The sequence below is a fragment of the Bactrocera oleae genome, chromosome 6 (genome assembly GCF_042242935.1).
Source record: "Bactrocera oleae isolate idBacOlea1 chromosome 6, idBacOlea1, whole genome shotgun sequence".
NCBI lineage: Eukaryota > Metazoa > Arthropoda > Insecta > Diptera > Tephritidae > Bactrocera > Bactrocera oleae.
Window position 1 is genome coordinate 73,505,329 of NC_091540.1, and position 21,706 is coordinate 73,527,034.

The window sequence follows — 21,706 nt, forward strand, 5'->3', positions numbered from 1 at the left end:
ACTGTTTCCAATCAAGATAAAGTGAGTCTATAAAAAAAATTCCATAATTAAAGGATTAGGTTAGGTAATTTTAAAAGCTTTGTCCACTTGAACTTCATAATTATACTAATTTATTTGACATTATTAACACTCAGCTCAACCGAATTGTTTGTCTCACTCGCTCTCTCAGGCTTGGTTAAATGTTCGAGAGCATTGTTTTATCCAAATATTTTTGTATGTGAATTTTAATTGCATTTCAAAAATTATAATTTTCCTAATACAAATATGCTTTTAAACTGAACCCAAAAGTACTTGAATTCGCAAGTCCAACTTATGCTTAGTTAACCTCTACGGCAGAGAGCATATTAAGCATCATTAGTGTGTACTTGTATAATTCCAAACATGCGTGTGCAACTATAAAAAATATTGCACTAAACAGGGGACTATTAAAATCATAACGCATTATTAAATTTAATTCAATTGCTCATAGTGTCAAAGCGTTGCATTAGTTGGTGAATTCACAAGAGAGTTGCAATGCATGAGAATGGCATGTATGTATGCGTGCTTGTGTTAGGCCGCAATTCACAGTACCGCAGCTACAATATATACAATTATGAACAAATAAATATAGTTTCAACATGTAAGGAAGGTCTAAGTTCGGGTGTAACTTGCAAGTATCAAAGCCGGTGATGTTCAGATGTTGGCAAAGCTTTATATTAAGAAATGTAGCGAAAATGTGCAACTTCATTGTTCGACGAAATGGTGACTGGATTACAATCAAATTTGGTATCTTATTAATTTATTTTCGTTGACTCATTTAGTTTTATTACTATATTTTACTTCCCGTTAGCGAAAGTTATACTAAAATCATTGGGGGCATAGAAATGGAAGGGCTGATTGCATTAATTTTTAACATTGCTCGGGTATACTGGAGAACTTATTTTCAAGTCTTTTTATAAATATTTGTAAACATATATGTATATGGAGTAAAGTCAGTGGGAAGTTTCAAAATCGTGAATATCAGTTATATGGGGCCTAGGGCAAATTTTCGCCCGATTTTATCCATTTTAGGCACAAAGATATAATGTTATTAGAAAAACACGCTTTATCAATTTCATTAAAATAACTAGCACATTTGGGCTAAGGGAAGTATTGATCCGATTCAACCTATTTTTTACAAAAACCTTTTTCACGAATTTCAATAATATATCTCACAGATTGGCCGATATTTTCGGCAAAAAATCAGCCATAGGGGGCTTGAATAGTTATGGTCCGATTTTGATAATTTTTAGACCTGAGACCGATATAATAATTAGTGCCTGGTTTGTATACTAAAAAATGAAAAAATCATATATACATTGAACCTATTAGGAAGCGGCCCACGCCCACTTTTTAAAGATTTTCAAACCACAAGTGCCCATCATTATTGCGTTTCGTTGTAAAAAATTAAACGAGTACCAAGTTACATTAAGATATTTAAATTTTCTCAAGTTATCGCTTGCACGGACGGACAGACAATCACTCGAATTTCAACTCGTCTCATCATTTATATATACCTATATAACTATATATATCTAACTCAATTATTATTAGGTGATATAAACAACCATTAGGTGAACAAAACTATTATACTCTGTAGCCACATGTTGCAAAACGTTAATATTGACCGAAAAATACTTGTATTATTGTGAGAAAAGCGGAGGGTTCTTTTTGTCAGTCTATATTAAGAATTATTTTCACTTTTTAGTTTTATGTGCTTTTAAAGCGTGTTTTTTAGTTTTTTGAACCATATTTATTATTAAGCCACAATATATCTAAAAGCTTTTTAGTACCATTTAAAAAAGTTACAAGCACACAAACATACAGGTGAAGCTGATAAAAGCCTTATAAAATTGCCCCCATCGGCCCACCGATTAATAATTGTATGTATACATATGTGTGACATACAACCACCCGAGGCAATCCAATTAGCTATTTACAGCATGAAAATGGTTTTCTCTTTTTTCCGCTTTAAAATTAAACTTGACACGAACAATAAAAATTAAGATCATCCTTAATGGTGGAAGAAAACCGATTAAACAAACTTCGCCAAAAGTATCATAGCTTTTATACCTTACTTATACATAAATATAAATAATTGATATTATACATATGTACATATATGTAATTAGTCAATTGATTCATTGCATTGTATTTGGAAATCGTATTGTTCAGTATGAATGAAACTTTCCTTCTCCCTTCTGCCTTACCTTTGTATAAAATTATGAGATTGTAACAAATTATAAAGGACATTTCCCAATTTAACCAATAATATTAAATACTTAATCCAAAGACTGTATTTTTGCCAAGTTTCCACTTTAGTTTGTATGAGTTTTGCCAGATTTATTGAACGATTTCGTGTATTTCCCACATCTTCATGAGTAATTGCGCTGATGTTTTTTAAAAGAAAGTAAGTCTTGTTGCAATATGCTAGCGGGAGTAACATGCAGATAAACATAAAAAAGAGTTGAAAAATTATGCGGAGGAAAAAATTAGTAATGAAATTAATTTAATTGGGTTTTCATACATAAATTATGTATATAGTGTTTTGTTATTTTCGCTATTGCAACTCAATTGCATATTTTTAGGGTATCATTTATAATAACGTCAGCCGTGCTGTTCGCGATAACTCATCTCATCCTTATATACAACCACAAGAATATCGACAGTCGGAACAACAACAACATGAAATACTCCAACAACCCATACAATATATCCAAGCTCAATTTAACCGCCAACCCTCACATGAGCCAGCTGGTCCACCATATGGGCAACATTTAAACGACCATTACGGACAGCAGAAGCCAACCCCACACTACCCTATTGAACAGCAACAACCCGAGCAACAATATGAACCGAATTCCTCATCTGTTTGGAGACCTATACGTCCGCCTGTGCCTAAAGCTCAAAGTGAATTTCTATCAAATCCTGTAGATGGCACGCCATTTTATCCTAGCCAGGGCCATCAAGATCCATCTACTCCACAGGTACTGGAACAAATGTACCTGCACATTTGCTAAATGCGCGAAATGACTAGTGTCGAATTTATATACATATGTTTATGTGTGTGGCAGCTTATTTGCTCTCTCTTCTTCTTCATTAGCTTCTTAATGCGCTCTGGGCATGTTTGCATAAGCTGAATGGCCTTTGGCACTTATGGCTTTTTCAGTGAGTTTCCTTTTCCTGTTATGCAGGCAGTTTCCATCATAATACCGACAAAATTAGATCAGTTGATGTTGATTAATATATTTATAGGCAAAATGGAAAAAATAAGTCATAAATACAAGAATTTAATATCTGTAAGTTTACTCACCCCTAAAGCTTACGGTATTTAGTAGTTTACCATTCACTAATGCCAAATACACACATTCATAACACATACTGATTTACATATATATTCAAACATTAACTCGTGCTGATAACAAAAATATATTAATTGTAATCTAAGTATGCTAACAAAGCTTTTCTTTATCTCTCGCAAATTTCAGCTTATAAAACGCACGTAGTTAAAAACGCGCTCTCACACGCATTATTTTTAAGTACCCATATTGTTGCTTATAGAGTCTTAATCTACGTTAACCCAGTAACACTTTTGCGATTATTTCAGTCCCCAGAAACTTTTCTAATTAAATGTTTTATCATCTTCTTTTTCCCCTTAAATTTTTATGGACCATCATGCTCTCTCTCTCTTACTATAAACTATAAAACATCCCGAATATTCTATTTGTTTGTGTGATTATATATGTATTTACTTTGGTTCGTGGCAAATGTACGTAAATATGAAACTTCCACAAACAATTAAATGCATGCAACAACGAAAACGAAACCTTGCAACATTTCTATACGACATCCCATCTGCCCACCACATATTTATGTACATTTATGTACAACAAAATAAATGAATTTTGGGAATATACTGAATTTCGACAAAAACGTTATCGTCCGAAAAATATTGAATCGAACACAATATAAAACAGTATCGTGCGACATCATACGATCAATATCAAGCTCCACCACAGGCACAAAAATATCAGCCACACCAGGGGTCACAACCTCCTTATGCCCAGCAGCACTACTCTCAGCCGCAACAACAGCAACAACCGTCTTGGGCGCATAATCAACCTATCCAACAATATCAACCACCTCAGGCGCCTTATCAACAGGGACCTCCACAACCGCAGCAGCAACAATATCAGGCAGCTCCGCCATCTAATTATCAATCGCAAGCATATCATCAGTCTCCTCCTCAACAACAACAACCACAACAATATTCGACTGTACCACAATCCAATCAATATAATTCTTATCCACAGCCTCAACACGTTGGTCTGGATCAACCCGATCACCAAGCAACAGTGCAACAACACCAAGCACAGAATTTGCCGCAAGTTTACCGCGGCGGAAGTCCCGGAATTATAACTCTGCGCAAGGAAGCGCCCGTTACGCAAAAGCCAACCCCTGTTTATAACGCCCAACCAGCGGCCGTTAGCTTTCAAGGTAACGTAGTCTTTCAACACTCATAAGAAATAACAACAACAAATAACTTTCTCATCACAAACAGGAGGCAGCAACATGCGCGGAGACTTGAAGTGGCCACCGCCAGAATATAAAGAAGCCGCAATACGTGAAAATGAAGAACGACGCAAACTGGCCCAGGGACCGGTTTGTCGTCCACGGAAAGTCAATCGCGTAAGCTCACTGAATTAGTATTTAATAAAAAATACTGCTATGCAATTACCTTAACGCTTTCTATGCGAGTGTATCGTAGACATACATATGTATGACACTTGCCGAACTGATGTCTTCATATGGCACAAGTGGACTTATTTGCAAACTATTACTATATACTTTTATTATTTTAGCCATCTAACGGTTGTTTGTACCACTCGAAATGTATGTTATAAGGTTACACAAACATATGTAAAATATACTATTGTAGTAAATAGTTATGACACAGAGACCAATTGATTAATGTCTATTTGCCATTCCGTCCATCCGTTCGTCCGCTTTAAACCAAACTTGGCTACATCAAGACCTATTACCTTTTACCACGAAATCGGAAATACAAGTCGTCCAAAAGCAGGCGGAAAGACAAGGGACGTATAAGGCAATCGGCCGACAGGTCATTCCTTCGCTCATCGTTATGGTCGCCGAGCACGAGTACGATACAGATGAGGAATCTACCAGTCCATGGCACGTATGCGTTTTCTTAGTCCATAGTCTGGTCAACTTTACCATCAAATAATAAAGTTGACATCGCGATCACTTGTGTAGTTAAGCTTAATAATGTGCGCGAATATTGAATGTTCGGCTCCACCCAAACTTTCATATTTCCTTATTTTTAATTTTTATTACTTTGATGAATTTTTAACATTTAATATAACAAATAGTTAATCAACCCCGTTTTCAATTAGCAGGATTACACAACATTCTTCGCCAAAAACGCGCTGAATAGCTATTACCCCAGCTACAAGATACCACCAGGTACACAACACATGTTGGCCTAAAAGGTATGATCACTAAAACCAGATTGCTGGACCCTGGATACAAGTAAATGAAGCAATTTCGCAAAAAAAAAAATATTACACAAAAAATGCAAAAAAAAATACAATGACATTGGAAAATAACGAAAAAATGTAACTAATTGTACATTATAACGACATGAAACTTCAACTAATCACGAACTAACCAAACGGAGCATTGAAAAGCAAAAAAAAATATACTACATCAAATTTACACTAACGAATTTTGTTCTCAAATCTGTGCATGGATAATCGAGATGAGTAGGGATAGAGTAGACCTTTAGACAAAACGAAATGCTTGGGAGTGTGTGAGTCTACGAGTTTGACGGCTGTTCGTTTGTGCTCAACGAAGCGGGGGTACGTTAAAAACTGCAAAATGATACACGGTACTCTACAGCTATAACAACTACGCGTGCCACTGGTCTTTGAACACGAACGTGATAGCGAGAACCGAGCGGCCAATGCATTAAAAACTCTATGTACTTACATACACATAAGCAAATGAACGTTTCTGTGTATGTAACAATTTTTTGTTAAAGTAGTTTTATTTCATTTTAATCTTCAATCGAATTAATTCACTGGAACCATTCATCCGCACATGTGTGGAATGGGGCAAGAGAGAATTGATTTATATGAAAAATTTAATTTTTAGTTGTAAGTGAAAAACGACGCCCACACGATGTAAATTAGTTTTGTATACATAAATACTTGGAAACCGTCGTAAGATGAACTCCATCTTAGCACGTTGGCGAAGAACTACAAAAGTGTTACACGAAATCCCGACGCTGAAATGAGTTTTCAAACTAAATCATATGAAAATACCAAACTGAAAACTACAATCAAGCAATCTAAAAAAATTCTGATGCAAACTACGGCATATTGATGATGGTTATACGATTTTGACAAAACGGAAACATTTTAACTTTAATTTAAACAAATTCTTCTTCGAAAGCAAAGAAGTTTTAATTTATATTATTTGATAATATGTTAATTAATTTAGTTGCATAAACTTGCAACATATTTTTAATTTTGTTTCATTTAAAATTGTTATTGCATGAAAAATACAAAAAAAAAAAATTATTTAAACAATAATTAATATATTATTGAAATATATATTAAATATTAGTTTTCTCCATTTATTATTAAGTAAAAGAGCATACATAGCGTATATATATATATATAGAAGCAGTCACACCAACAGCAAACTGTTGCAGACCCTAGTTGTAAGAGTAACCAAATACAAAATGAAATTATTTTAGTATGTACATATATATAAATATATATCCGTACAAAAATGTAAAAATAGGAGCAGTGGATGTTCATACACCAAAAACAACGTTGTATGATCCGAAAACACTAAGATATACTGAAACTTGTGAAAGATACGTAACAAATGCATATGTGCATCTATCAATAAATATTAAGAATAATTCATGAAATCACTTTACCGCAGTGGACACACTTTGTGCCATTAGCCTGGTTAATCGAGGCAAGTGGGCGTTCGCCCCTCAGGCTATAACTATTTAACACCGAGGATGCCATTATAGTCTTTGGGTGGTGCCGGCTGGTCTCAGGTTGCCACGTGTGGTTGCACCAATGTGATATTGCACTGATCATTTATGATATTTATCCATTTATGCGAATATAAATACATACATGCATATAGAATAGAATACGAACATATGTATGTACTTGTATATTATTAGAACTCGAACCGACTACCGGCAAATTCGTACTGGATTTACGACTCGATTATGACAAAAAATCAATGATTTGAATGAAAATCACACGACGTACTTACATAAAGACGAAGTGCGCACACATAGAGAATGGTTTGTATTCACCCCCAAATCATTCAATATGAAAAACTCGGAAAATTACAAAAAAAAATACAAAATTAAGCCAATAATACATCTGCAAACACTATTATCCAAATATATACACACTTGATATCGAATTGGCAAAATCAGTCATAAATGTGTATTTAACTAAAAAAAACTGAAAGCTCGCCTGAGAGCTGTTCTAAATTTCAGTGTTTTGCTAAATTGGCATAGATAACCCCAAATTTTATGTTCATAATATTGTATTATCTGACTCGACAATTAACAGTACATTGTAAAAGATGTGATTAGTTGATGGATTAAGAAGGTACACAACTATGTACATTAGATTAAAACTTGATGAAATCAAATAAATGTAAATTTGTACATCTCTCTGACCAACCGAAGTATTAAAGACTTTTCATTTCGTTTTGGCGACAGATTTTAGGTAAGTCAATGAAATCCTGACCGTCAATACAAATCCTTACGTATGTTGTTTGAAAAATTTGATTGCAAACAAGAAAGAAGGGCTAGAATTAAAAAACAAAAAAGTTCGCAAAGTTCGTTGACCAAACTTTGTATTAAAAGATGTTGCGTAAAAATTCAACAGTCATTATTTGACGAAACTGTAAAGCCTAGAGATACTATTGAACCGATGTTATCCATTTGTGGTGTCACAACATAGTTTTTAGCAGAAAATGATGGTCTATGACTTTCATTAAGATACCTCACAGAGTGACCGATATACATACATATATAGTAATCGAAAATTTTTTAACTAGGTAGATGTGAGCTAGGTGAAGTATTGACCCGTTTTTACTTTTTCGGCACAAAAACACACTATTATTAGAAAAATATTATCTCTAAATTTCAATAATATATCTCACAGATTGACTGATATTTTCAGAAAAAGTCAGTCATAGACACTGGATGCTACATATTCGGTATCTGGAGACTTGAAAAGTTATATCGCGATTTTGATCATTTTTGGCATTGAATGCATACCCTGAAGACACTATCTATGCAAAAAAAATGTGTATATATCTCCCTTGGTGCTTCATTTATATACGACTGTAAATTAAAGGAAATCGATGCACAAAATTTGTTTGCAATTGGTCGAATAGTTCCTGAGATATGGGACTTCACATAACGGTATTTAGTGAGTTATCGCACTTTTAGTAGTTTTTTATATAACACTCCAAGGGGAAGTGCGCCTGGTTATCGTCCGATTTCATCAATTTTTTTCGGATGAACTCATGTTAAATTTATAACGTCCAATTTCTACTTAATATCTGAAATATTTACTTCAAATTCAATATATACAAAGGCTTTTGCAGGAAAGAAAAAAATCTTTATTTTTGAACCGATTTTATTCAATTTTAATATCTGACAATTTTACTATCAGGAAAAGGTTACCACCTTATTTCAAATTTACTAATATTTTCAGTATAAAGTCAGCTACATGTTCTCATATTCGGTACAGCTATTCGGGCTTAAAACGGTATAGTCTAAATTCGAGTATAGAATGAGCTTAAGTATAGCCGCTTTAATTCTTGTGATCTCCCTTTTCAACCAATTACCCAATCTGGTTGATATAGCATCAGTATGTATATTAAACTTTTAGAACAGCGAGAACACGTCCACTTTTCAAAAAAATTTAAGCACGTTGCATGTCCAAATAGTAGCAAAAAATATATTATACAAATCATAAAAAGTCTACAAAAACCACGAAGAAAAACTGTATAAATCTCATTTTTAATTTATCGGTCACAATACATCTCACATTAAAATAAATATTTTATAATTAACATATTACTGCATAACACATATGTATATTGCCAAAAATAGTGGAAATCAGCCTTCTGCTAGACTCTACTTGAATTTTTGCAGACATCTTAAATAGTTCAAAATACTTCTATGACTACCGTTTTTAGTTATAAAAATCATCGAGCTATTCGCGTACCCAAGTGAAGTTGGTGGAGATTCATCAGATTTGAAGGCATTATACATAGGTATGTAAGAGTAATACATCCGCAAAATGAAGATCACTCATTAATATTTAATAATTTTTATCACAGGCTGTAATTTATAAACACTATTCCACGTGCGCGAAGCAGAATATGTTTGACTTAAGAATAAGAATATACAATTCAAATAAGTAATAATCATTGCACATAAATACATTCATGTGTAGTCTTTAATTGTAGAAGTTATATTCGTCACTTCTGATTTACACACAATTGGGCAAAGCAAACAACTACATGTAGTATATATAAACATTTGCAAGCCGCTCAGTGCATTGACATATTGATCTTGATACATAATTTATTCAGCGCAACAATAATTGACCATCAGTTCGAATAAATTTTCACTGGAGACAGACATATTGTATTCGATTGGCACGGAAGTGAAGATTATATTACGATAACAAATAGCTGCCCTTTAATAGTGCATTTATTAGAGCTTTATCAATATATACATGTTCTTACACGCATACATAATTAAATGCAAGAAGTAGTTATATGGCTAATTCGTGTTTCTAATAAACAAAATTATTTAAAAATTTTCAATTCTGGAAATTTTTTGCGTAAATTAAAAATTCGCTATCAGGACATTTGTTTGTTTCTACTATACAATATTGCCATTCCAAATACATTAATCTACGTATGCACGCTGCAGTTATTTGTGTATAGGATTTACTTATTTAATTATAATTATATTATTTTCTGAACAAAAAAATCACAAAAACCATTTTTCACTGTTGTATATCAATTTTCATGCATTTTTTAATATTTGTTATTTGTAAGCTTCCGAACCAATTACTTAATAACAGTTTCGCCATTTAATATGATAAAATAGGTTTGTGTATTTTTAAATTATTAAACATTATAGGTATTCAATTTACATTTTGTTGTACCAGTATAATTAAACATATTTCATAATTTTCACTCAAGAATCTTCAAATCTATTTTAATATAGGTTTTGATTATGGACTATTAAACAAACAAAAACATTAAACGCGTGAAATTATTCGTCATCGCGCCGTCAGAAGATTTATTTCAAGAATATAATTTATTTCAAAGCTTTATTTTTTTTTTTCAAATTCAAACTATCTTTAGCATACATCTTTTTTATTTGACACTGTTTTATTGCATCGCATCAATGTAAGCAAAGATAGCAATGTTTGTTAATATTATTTTATTTGTTTTATTCCTCTCATTAATTATGTAACTGTCAAGATTAAATTTAATATTTCGAACGATCACGTGATGCTTTTGGTCGTTGATTCAAATATTCTTTGTTTAAATTGTGTTTTACGTTCTTTAATGTAGCAAAGAGTAATGTATATATGATTTTTGTATTATTATATATTTGTATATATACTAATCCCTTCCGTAACAAGGATGGGAGGGTTGCAATTGTGCGTCAACATCCATATTGGTTGCTGAAGCCCGATTGCTATCGGAAGAATCAAGTTCGGAGTCTTGTTCCGTTGTGCCCGTTTCCTCCTCTACTGCACTTTCCGGCAAAACTTCTTGTTCTGTGTGTTCACTCTGAATTTCAATTTCTTCATTATTGGATTTTTCAGCAGAAGTTAGCGATTTAACATCCTCCCCAATAGATGAAATATCATTCTCATCATCTTCATCGCCCAGCTCTTCTTCAATCAATTTACGCGCTAGTCTAACCGCTTCAAATTCATTGTAATGCGCCTTTCTGCGGCGTTCAAACTCAAGTCGACGAACTGAAAATAAAAATATAGTATAAAATAGTATACTAAGGGTATTGATAATTTCATTTGGTTTTAAGTAAAATTAATGAGCTATTGTAAATGGTAGACTTTAGTATGGCAAATTCTTTGATGTTATTCACTGATCTCAATTTATAACCATATTACGAGCGCACCTTTTTCTTCCGGTGTTTCATCGATGTTTTCTTCGTCAGAAATGTCTTCAGAACCGAATGCAGGCGATTGAGTACTTGCAGCAATACGCAACCTGTAAATATTCAATAATACAAATTATGTATTTTGGAATTAATATAATTCTCCAGTTATGTTACTTCTCCGCCAACAAATTTGCGTCTAACGCATCTGTGTGTGCCAGATCTGGAATAACATAATTGTATGGCGTTTTCGGCTCATCAATTTTCATATGTCCATAATCTTTGTCATGTGGGTGGTAGGTTTGCAAAACATTTAATTCATCAAACTTCGCACTTTTGCGATAGCTGCAGTAAAAGAACAATAGAAATAAAAAACGATAGATCGGAAAAATAAAACATCACAATTAATTGGATTTGATTTGACATTGACGTTTGCCTTCCACTCACCTCGCGGCACCAGGCTTATCAAAACTGCTGGAATTTTTTAGTATGCCCTTGCAAGGTTTCTTGGCGTCAGGCGAGTCCTGCATTTTTATGCGTTTGACTCTTTAGTTTTGATTTGAAGCTTTAGGTCTACTAATTCGAAAAACTTTCCGATTACACAGAGTCTATAAATAAACTAAAATAATTGAATGTAAATGTATGTATTTTATATATGTAGTATAGTCAAAAAACATAATATTTCCAGCAAAAATTAATGCGATTAATAGCATCCTTAATTAGCCCTTTTCATAGTCCAAGCCACTTTAGTTATATTAACAACCCATTGCTTTTAACTTCTGTCGAACCTTTAAACAACTTCTTAAATCTTTTTGTTGGAACTTTTCATATTTTGTTCAATGTTTGATTTTTCGCCGAAATTAAAACTAGTATATATAATTATTTATATATGTATATATAAGTTACTTTTCGCTATATTACAATATTTGTTCTAAAATCCGCTCCACCCAAACAAAAGTAGGTTTTATTGCATTATTTTTGATTCACTTTTTTTAATTCTGTGTAATCCCTCACTCTAAGAAAAAGAATTACAAACAATTTCTACTTATATTTGACTTAAGAATGTCACAAAACAAAAAAAACTAATTTTGCGTACCTATAAACTTTTCGATTACGGAAGAATTTTTAGTTATTCCGTTCTATATGACAGCTGAAAAGTAAAATTCCAGGTAGGAAATTTTACCCAATAGCAAAACAATATAGAATAAAGTGGTGCCAACTTCAACCACAATATTGTATAGATTATGTTCAATGAACCTGAATTACGGAGTACCTTCGCCGACAAGAAAAACCAATGATTATTATTAATAATCAAGCGAAATTTACGTACCTATATATATTTTTATTGACTCTCATATGTTAACCAAATGAATGTAAAAATATGTTTGTGGGCAAACACAATAAGGCCAAATTACAAATTTATTTGCTAATGAGCTGGCAACTCTTATTATTATTATTAAGTAAAATTAATATACAGCTACACTGCTTTAAGCAGCTGATTCTTGATACAATATTCTTTAAACAATTAAAAGTAGTGTAACTTTGGCGAACAGTGAATTTAAGAAAATTGCTTTTATATGTACTCTTAAGTTAAAAAGAAAGTAGTCATCGTGAACTGAAAATAAAGAAAATATCTTAAAAGAAATTGCAGTAAACAGAAAGACACATTATGTTTAATGGTTAGAAGTAGTTATATATTTTGTATTATTCTATAGTTTACAATTTTCATTTAAGCACAAACAAAATTTTCGAATTGTTGGTGTAATATATAACAGCGTATATATAAGTATGTAAATATGGTACGTTCTATTGATTTCTTTGTTCATAAAAGAATTACATAAAATAAGCCGGAAAATGAAGTCAATTCTACAATTACAGTGTGACACACACGATGGAAATATATGTACTTATGTACAAAAGTTCTCTTGGGGGAAGTCCTCACTTTCTAAAGTCTCATACCAATAATTACATCAATTCTAACTATATCAGTTTTTTTTTCAAATAACACAAGCATAAGCAATGTTTAGTTAGCTTACAATTTTCCAATTCAAACAGGTTTAGAATAACAGCCCTTCATCGGAAAGGTGAAGGTAAAATTTGGATCAATTCCGGTAACGTAGAACCAGCTGATGCGTGTAATTGCCAAATTATGGTCTACGTACGCGATCATCATATTTATACTCTCGCAACATGTTGCTACAGAGTATAATAGTTTTGTTCACCTAACGGTTGTTTGTATCACCTAAAACTAATTGAGTTAGATATAGGGTTATATATATATATAAATTATCAGGATGAAGAGACGAGTTGAAATCCGGGTGACAGTCTGTCCGTCCGTCCGTCCGCCCGTCTGTCCGTCCGTCCGCCCGTCTGTCCGTCCGTCCGCCCGTCTGTCTGTCCGTCCGCCCGTCTGTCCGTCCGTCCGCCCGTCTGTCCGTCCGTCCGTCTATCTGTGCAAGCTGTAACTTGATTAAAAATTGAGATATCTTTATGAAGCTTGCTACACATGTTTCTTGATACCGTAAGACGGTTGGTATTGCAGATGGGCGTAATCGGACCACTGCCACGCCCACAAAACGCCATTATTCAAAAACAAATAAATTGATACAAGGCCCTAAACACGCCAGAGTCATTAAATTTTAACACAGGGATCGTAAGAGCTGACTTTATAGGAGCCGCGTTCGAAATTAGACAATGGGCGTTGCACCGCCCACATTTAGGTGAAAAGCCATATCTTAGGATCTGCTTAAGCGATTTCAACCAAATTCGGTACATAATATTCTTCTCATATTTCTATGTTATAGTGCGAAAATGGGCGAAATCGGATTACAACTAGGCCTCTCCTATATAACACCATTTTAAATTTCATCTGAATTTTTCACTTTCCAGTATACAAATCAAGCAACAATGATTTAATCGGGGTAAAACTTTGCGTGAATAATACGTTTAAAGTATGCCACCTTGTGACCAAAAACTGTCTAAATCGAACCAAAACTATTCACGTCCCTAGGTACTGAATATGAGGACCCCAGTGCCTATAGTTAACCTTCTACCGAAAATATCGGTCAATCCGCAAAGAAATCTCAAACGAGTATACCATTTGACTTTGCGAGAGTAAAAAAGGTTCGGTTACATCCGAAGTTAGCCCTTCCTTACTTGTTTTCATGAATATTCGATTTAAAAAAACCCATCAGAATTAATACGTACATTAATACAAACCGCCTTAAGCTGTTCCATGTGTGAAGTAATTCCAGACACTTTTCAATGATTTCCAAATATGAGCTTAAAATATATAAATACATACATAATTGCAAACACAACATGTACATATATGCAACAGAAGTTTAACCGTCTGAAATATAAATATATAAGTCAGTAATCAGCGTTTTGATCTTTGCACTTAAAATATAAACTCTAATCTCTGAATACATGACTTACTGCAGAAAATACAGTTTATTTTAACCAAGGACGATAGAGACAAGACCACAACGCGCAACTACAACAAATGAGATGATGACCTCTTTTAACTCCGAATTTGTCACAATATATGTACATATGTATATTATAATATTAAAAAAAAATGTTTGATTGAATAAGCCCCATATTTTCGTACTAAAACTTTAAAAGACATTTTAAAATTAAAATTGTATAGGACGATTAAATCAGTTTCACAAAGAAACTCTCAGGGAATAAAAAAAAAAACATTGTCTTCTTATTTATACGTGATTAATTTTTTTATTTAATTTATATATTTAGTTCTTCAACGATTATTAGGAGGTGACACTCCACCGAATAAAGTGCTTGAAATTAAAGGCGAATCGCTAGGAAGTTTATTAGTAATAGGGCGAGATGAAGGCATGGTCCTTTATTCACCACCCTTCAATTCAACAGACAAAAAGGCATGCTACGAAATTGTTCTCCAACGCCATGTTAATGACCCCATTAACACTTGCTTCAGCTTATTTCGTTCGCCTCTTCAGCAAGAAGCAGAAGACCGATTCAATGCTTTTGTACATCGACTACCTGTATTTGTTTCTATCGTCAAAGAGGTAATGTAATAACTTCTAACTAACTTACATAAATGTTTAAATCAAATTTTACTTTAATTTTATTTATACAATTAATAATCGCTTAAAACGTCCAGTTCTTCAATGTTAACGGTATACAAAGAGTATGTGACGCCTTAGCAGAAAATCCGTCCTGGTCATTAGCCCACTTAGTGGCCTATTTTAATCTTGTGGACTACGTTAGCAATCCCAAAGTCCTAGAATTCATCGATTACTCTGACCATGTACACCTGATGTCACCATTTCAGGTAATATTAACAAAAACATCCCTCACAAAACATTTCATTTTATTTTTGTAATATATAACTTATTGTTCTATCACAGCATCTAGCATTAAAATATTTTTGTTTTGTTCGTCTAACGGTTGGTTGTAACACTTCAAACTAAATAAGGCAGAGATGTATTTATAAATGTTCGGGATGACGAGACAAGTTGAATTTCGGGTGAATGTGTATGTGTCCGTCCGCCCGATAACTTGAGTAAAAATTGAGATATCGTGGTTAAACGTATTCCTGGCACTGCGGTAAAATTGGTGTTGCAGATGGGCGTAATAGGAAGATTGCCACGTCCACAAAATGATAATACGTAAGCTCCAAATTAAGGTAAACAACTGTAATTTGGTACAGGGAAATGTATTAGCGAGGGGCATCAGCGGGCTGAAAATTTTTAAATATCTCACAAACCTCTAAAGCTATATCAACCAAACTTACTGGATACACATCTTCGCCTCTATAAACAGTGTGAAAATGGGTGAATTCGAATAATAACCACGTCCACTCCCCATAAAACGGTTATGTTGAAAATTATTAACTATAATCCATTCATAATGTCGAATAACGAATAATGACGACTTTCGTAATATTTAAAAGTATAAAGTGTTGCCATCACCTGAAATAATTTTCTATTTGAGTATAAAATGTTCGGTTACACCCGAACTTAGCTTTCTTTCCTTGTTTATTTACTATTACTAAAATATATTTAGCTTGCAATCAAAACCGGCAATATTGAAATGGTTAAGACATTGATGCCACTTTGTAAAATGGAACATTTGGATAGCAACAGCAATTCTATTTTCCATTATGCCGCTAGCACAACAAAAGAAATTATAAATGTAAGTAAAACCAATATTTAACTTTTTCTTCGTAATGGATATAATGAAAGGAACAAAGTAATTGTTAAAAAGTATTCTTTATATTGTTTTTCGAAGTAGTATCAACAAGGTTAACTTGTAAGTAGTATTAAATCAGTTTTAGTACTGATGAATGACTTTGGGGGTTTGGTGCAAGTGATACTACTATTACACTTGAAACCTGACACTCAGTTTCTTTCGAAACACTGTTTCAACTTTGAATCCTACTTTTTTTGCTCCTTGATATCCAATAATGTGTGTTTATGCAATATAATTGCAGAAATGTGTCAGTAAATAACGGTGTTTCGAGAATATTTTACTCGATCTAACGGGCATTCACAACTGCAATCACACAATAATGAATATGTGTATTTTAATCGCAAAAACATTATTATTACAATATTTTCCAATATTATAATTATTTATATTTCCATTTTTTAAGTTGCTAACCTCAAGAAGCACTGAACATCTCAATCACATCAATTCCGATGGTTATCCGCCGTTACATTTAGCGTGTTTATCGGACAAACCAGAGTGCGTTAAGGCTTTATTATTAGCTGGGGCAGATGTTAATTTAAATGCCAAAAATATGAGTAAAATATACAAATCTAGTACACCGACTTCAGTTGCTGAATTTCTTAAAACGAATGCCAATAAGCTATACACGCAGGATATGAAGTATGGTGGTACTCCACTGCATTGGTGTTCATCTCGTGAAACATTACATGCTCTCATCATGCAGGGATGCGATGTCAATGCTACTAATTTCGATGGGCGCACAGCTCTTCATGTTATGGTAACATTGAATTTAAATACTCTTTAACGAACGAATAATTGATTTACCTTGATATTCAGATTGCTCGAAACCGATTTGAATGTGTTGTTACGCTTCTGGCTCATGATGCTGATATTGATGTATTTGATAAGGATGGGAACACAGCTTTACATATAGCCATCGAAAAGAAATTGGTACCTATTGTTCAATGTCTTGTTGTCTTTGGTTGCGATATAAATATGAAAAATAAAGATGGGAAAACACCAAGACATATGGTCGGTACTGATTCAAATGGCGGCAAAGACAGTGAAATTCTTTATATTTTGCACTCAGTTGGTGCCAAGAGGTAAGAAGTCAAAGAAAACAGTCTATGTAGAATTAGAATTTATAGTCAATATTATATGTTTCAACGTGTATAATATAATAGGTGCCCCGTGTCGAGCACGAAGTGCCCGGCAGGATGCAACTCGAAAGGATCTTACAATGGGATACCACCAGAGTCTCCCGAGCCAGTCGAGCAACGGGAGCATATTGAGAATATGCTAGCTGCAACTAGTCGTCAAGCAATGGATAGCTTTTTGGGTACATCGTTTAATGGTAGCGCGGTTACACCGGAGTAGGTTTTACCTACAGTTATAGAATTGGTTTCTCACATTTACATTTATACATTTCTAATTGACAGACCTACTGTTATCGTTGATACCGAGAAAGAACAAAAAGGTCAAAGTATTATGGATGCCCTATTGGGGATGTTTACCACGAAAGTCAATACCGACAGTAAAAAAGGTAGAAGAACAATCATAACTGGCAATTTCAATGAAATTAAACGACATTTTATCTTCTATACGAATAAGTATCGCCCACCAATAGTTTAGAAGGCGATGGTTGTGGGGATGCTACTGGAGCCAATACTCCAACAACACCAGGGTCTTCTAGTGGCTCTAGCAATATAGGTGAAAAGCCATACGGTCGCGGTCGCTTATTATGCCTAGATGGTGGCGGCATTCGTGGTCTGGTGCTCGTGCAAATGTTATTGGAAATCGAAAAACTTTCTCAGACCCCAATTGTACATATGTTTGATTGGATTGCAGGCACAAGCACTGGCGGTATTTTATCACTTGCTCTTGGTTGTGGTAAAACAATGCGCCAATGCTTGGGTGTATACTTGAGATTGAAAGAACAATGTTTCGTTGGTTCACGTCCCTATCCAAGTGAATTGTTCGAAAAAATATTAAAAGACATGTTGGGCGAGTACACCGTTATGACAGATATCAAACACCCAAAAATAATGATAACCGGTGTAATGGCTGATCGTAAACCAGTGGACTTGCATCTTTTTAGAAATTACCACAGCGCTAGCGATATTCTAGGAATTGTTACACCTATTAGTAAATAATATTTTATTTTTTATATAATATTATCCTTACTTATGTATACATAATATTTGATAGACAATCGGCGTGTGCCTCCACCACCGCCAGAAGAACAACTAGTTTGGCGCGCAGCTCGAGCCACAGGAGCAGCACCATCATATTTCCGGTTAGTAGATTTTTGCGCCATATATTGCAAAATTCGACTTGAGATTCTTTGTCACGTATTATTTATTATATCTAGTATTCATCAAAAGCCTAGAATCATAATTATTGTTCTATTTTTAAACGCTATCTACAAATATTCTAAACAACAAACATTAAGTTCGTGAGTCGTATTCCCGTTTATATATTTAATTATAAAAGAAATTTGTTTAGCAATTTTTGGATTTCAATATATTTTAAATTTGAAGATATGTATATAATTTTGCATTGCTTCTACTTATTTGGATTAAATTAATTAAAGATTAAAAAATTTTGAACGGAAATGCTTCCGTAAGTAAATTGATTATATACTCGCTTGATCTCTGTAGTGCTTTTGGGCATTTCCTTGACGGCGGCTTAATCGCAAATAATCCAACATTAGACGCTATGACTGAAATACATGAGTACAATATGGCATTACGCAGTGTGGGTCGTGAAAAAGAGGCTGTCCCGGTAAATGCTTATTTTAATTAATTTTTGTATTTGTTATTAACTTTTTTATCATTTTATCTTGTATAGGTTTCAATCGTTGTTTCTTTAGGCACCGGTTTGATACCAGTAACAGCGCTTAAGGATATTGATTTGTTTCGCCCTGAAAGCATATGGGATACCGCTAAATTAGCTTACGGGTTCTCAACAATTGGTAAGTGAAGGTACTTGCACGTTCTTGAACGCATATAATTTGCTATACTATCTTTATAATAAAATGGATAGGTAACTTGCTTGTGGATCAAGCGACAGCTTCTGATGGACGCGTTGTCGATCGCGCACGCGCCTGGTGCAGCACTATCGGTGTTCCGTATTTCAGGTATTGCTACTTCGGTACATTTTATTTCTTATCAAATATAGTTATTACTTCATACCATTATAGATTCAACCCACAACTCTATGAAGACATTGCCATGGATGAAAAAGATGATCAGAAATTAATAAATATGTTATGGCATTCAAAAGCTTATATGCACAACAATCGCAACAAAATAATAGAAATGATCAATTTTTTGAAATAGCATATAAGGAAGTTTTAGCCAAATATTTCGTTTCAAATATAATAATATAATAGTGAAAATTAATATGTGTTTATAAGAAGTAATTACTATGTTACAAGTTAATCTAATCTAATATAAAGAATTGGCATGAGGCTTAACTCGTTATGAAACTTGTATATATCCATCACTTGCATTCAAATTAAAGCATCAACTGATTTTCCAATATTTTCATAAAAGAACAAATTTACTTGTGTATAGTTGAAATAGAAACTATAATAAAGCTTCTATCAAATATTAGATTTTTATATGAATTTTAACTATAAACGACAACACATACAATGCATACATTTCCATTATGCACAAATAAAACCATGATTTATGATTTTAACTATTCGAGAAACGGACTATTAAAATGCAAATAAAGTTAAGTATAAGGTCGATATATGGATCTGAGATTCACTTTGGCTATACACACATTATTTGGAAGAAAGCTATCATATTTATCGAACACGCAATTGGATTATGTGAATTGCGTAAGCAAACTGAATTCAAGTTGCGAATGAATCGCAAATAGTAATAAAACGCGTATGGCATTGCAATTATTTAACAAAACTGCAGTGGAATTACAACAATTAGAAATGTATTATTTGTCAGGTTACACAAATGGGCCATCTCGTGGTCTCGAAATAAGTAGTCTCTGTATTTATTCAATACTAAATTAGTATTTTTATCATAATGATGTTTCATGTATTGCTGTGGATTGATCAAGCATTCCGTTTTTAATATTATATTCAATCATATTAGACTAGTCGTAATAATTATTACATATATAAATTTATATATATACTTATGTAGTTTTCAGTAAGTAATGTAAATATTTCACTGTATATATAAATATTATTCAACTATAAAGAAGTTATTATATATATGTAAATTAAGATGAGTTTTATTTCATTATTATTAGATTATGTTAGTATGGAAATTCACACATATTTGTATATACACATTTGTTCCTTTATTTATTAAAGTTAAATACTTTACTTACCTTAAACAAACTTAACGTTACATATCTCGGCGTTCACATGGAGATTCTTTTGTCGCACACATGAGCGAAAAGAGTCCAGCAGCTAAAACCGAGTTTTTCTTTCTTCTTTTCATAAATAGGGAAATGGGTGTTAGATGAGTGGGGTTCAGTAGTAGTGTCATGCGGAGACTCATTGCATGCAGGACATATATTGGGTATGTCGGGGTCGATTCTGGATAAATAGGAATTTACCCTGCTACAGTATCCAGAACGAAATTGCTCAATTGGGATACTGGTCTCAGATTTTGTTTGCAAGGAATTACGTGAATGTAATAGAACAATATTTAGAATAACCGCTATTAATATTTTCAAGGAAAAACGACGGGAATTCCCTAATCCATCAGAATATATTAATATTTTCAAGGCCATTTATGACGGGAATTTAAGTAAATATACAAAAGTTATATATATTCATTTGAACCCCAGCGCTTTTGCAGCCATGAAAAGAAAATAGGCAGCAGCAACCTGTTACAAGCAAAAACACAAAAGGTCCCTTCGCCCACAATAAACCGGTTTGGGCGACAAAAGAATCCGTGTGAGAACTGGCACTATTTAAACTCAAATGTTTTCAAATCTAGCAGTCCTGGTCGGCTCATTAAAGTTCCCACATTTTCACTGATATTTTCTCTTATGGAAATGTGATGCTTTCGATATTCAATGAGTCTGAATTTATGGGCCAAAGTATATACTCTCTTTGAATAGGTTTTTTTTACTAATGACAGTTATTATATAATGGGATTATCTCCAATATCTGAAGACCAGAAGTCGTAAAAAATATATAAAAATATGCCATATATAGAGCATATTATGAAATATATTAAAATAATATTTTAAGGAGCTAAT

The 21,706-nt window shown here is 33.3% G+C and overlaps 3 protein-coding genes across 19 annotated transcripts in view; 2 read left to right on the plus strand and 1 right to left on the minus strand.

Annotated features, from left to right (window-relative positions):
* LOC106617608 (uncharacterized) overlaps positions 1-7,767 on the plus strand; it is a 112,049-nt gene extending 104,282 nt beyond the window's left edge. For 4 of the 13 annotated variants that reach the window (XR_011397002.1, XR_011397001.1, XM_070111636.1 and 1 more), the window contains one exon: positions 3,996-4,091. Coding sequence is in view for 7 of the 13 variants with exons in the window: in XM_070111631.1 (XP_069967732.1) it covers positions 2,607-3,005; positions 3,996-4,515; positions 4,580-4,707; positions 5,433-5,525 (1,140 nt within the window). In the remaining 6 variants the exon portion in view is untranslated. Of the gene's footprint in view, positions 1-2,606; positions 3,006-3,121; positions 3,187-3,273; positions 3,318-3,506; positions 4,520-4,579; positions 4,708-5,432 lie in introns of those variants that run through there. The other 9 variants (XM_070111637.1, XM_070111640.1, XM_070111642.1 and 6 more) reach the window with 8 other exon arrangements.
* Positions 7,768-8,711: 944 nt separating this feature from the next.
* On the minus strand, positions 8,712-12,442 carry I-2 (Inhibitor-2). 5 transcript variants are annotated; one of them, XM_014234940.3, is made up of 5 exons: positions 12,342-12,442; positions 11,693-11,864; positions 11,423-11,590; positions 11,267-11,358; positions 8,712-11,105 (listed from the first exon to the last, which is right to left on the minus strand). In XM_014234940.3, the coding sequence occupies exons 2-5, from the start codon at positions 11,773-11,775 to the stop codon at positions 10,744-10,746; spliced, it is 705 nt and encodes a 234-aa protein (XP_014090415.2). In that variant the 5' UTR covers positions 11,776-11,864; positions 12,342-12,442; the 3' UTR covers positions 8,712-10,743. The 5 variants fall into 5 exon arrangements, with proteins under 5 accessions (XP_014090415.2, XP_014090414.2, XP_014090418.2 ...); XM_014234939.3 differs by lacking the exon at positions 12,342-12,442 and adding an exon at positions 12,167-12,322; XM_014234943.3 differs by lacking the exon at positions 12,342-12,442 and adding an exon at positions 12,167-12,315 and having other exon boundaries at positions 11,693-11,853.
* A 299-nt stretch (positions 12,443-12,741) lies between these two features.
* iPLA2-VIA (calcium-independent phospholipase A2 VIA) lies at positions 12,742-20,076 on the plus strand. Its single transcript, XM_014234932.3, has 14 exons — positions 12,742-12,924; positions 15,002-15,294; positions 15,390-15,560; positions 16,295-16,423; positions 16,884-17,237; positions 17,297-17,562; positions 17,644-17,832; positions 17,899-18,002; positions 18,071-18,604; positions 18,668-18,755; positions 19,120-19,243; positions 19,310-19,433; positions 19,505-19,598; positions 19,662-20,076. The coding sequence occupies exons 1-14, from the start codon at positions 12,915-12,917 to the stop codon at positions 19,798-19,800; spliced, it is 2,619 nt and encodes an 872-aa protein (XP_014090407.1). The 5' UTR covers positions 12,742-12,914; the 3' UTR covers positions 19,801-20,076.
* The last annotated feature ends 1,630 nt before the right edge of the window (positions 20,077-21,706 follow it).

Coding starts and splice junctions, on each gene's coding strand:
- I-2 (XM_014234940.3), bottom strand. CDS start 11,775: ATGCAGGACTCGCCTGACGCCAAGAAACCTTGCAAGGGCATACTAAAA. Junction 11,591..11,692: donor GATAAGCCTGGTGCCGCGAG/GTGAGTGGAAGG, acceptor CTTTTACTGCAG/CTATCGCAAAAGTGCGAAGT. Junction 11,359..11,422: donor GCAAATTTGTTGGCGGAGAA/GTAACATAACTG, acceptor GAATATTTACAG/GTTGCGTATTGCTGCAAGTA.
- iPLA2-VIA (XM_014234932.3), top strand. Junction 15,561..16,294: donor ACCTGATGTCACCATTTCAG/GTAATATTAACA, acceptor AAATATATTTAG/CTTGCAATCAAAACCGGCAA. Junction 19,434..19,504: donor TTACGGGTTCTCAACAATTG/GTAAGTGAAGGT, acceptor TAAAATGGATAG/GTAACTTGCTTGTGGATCAA.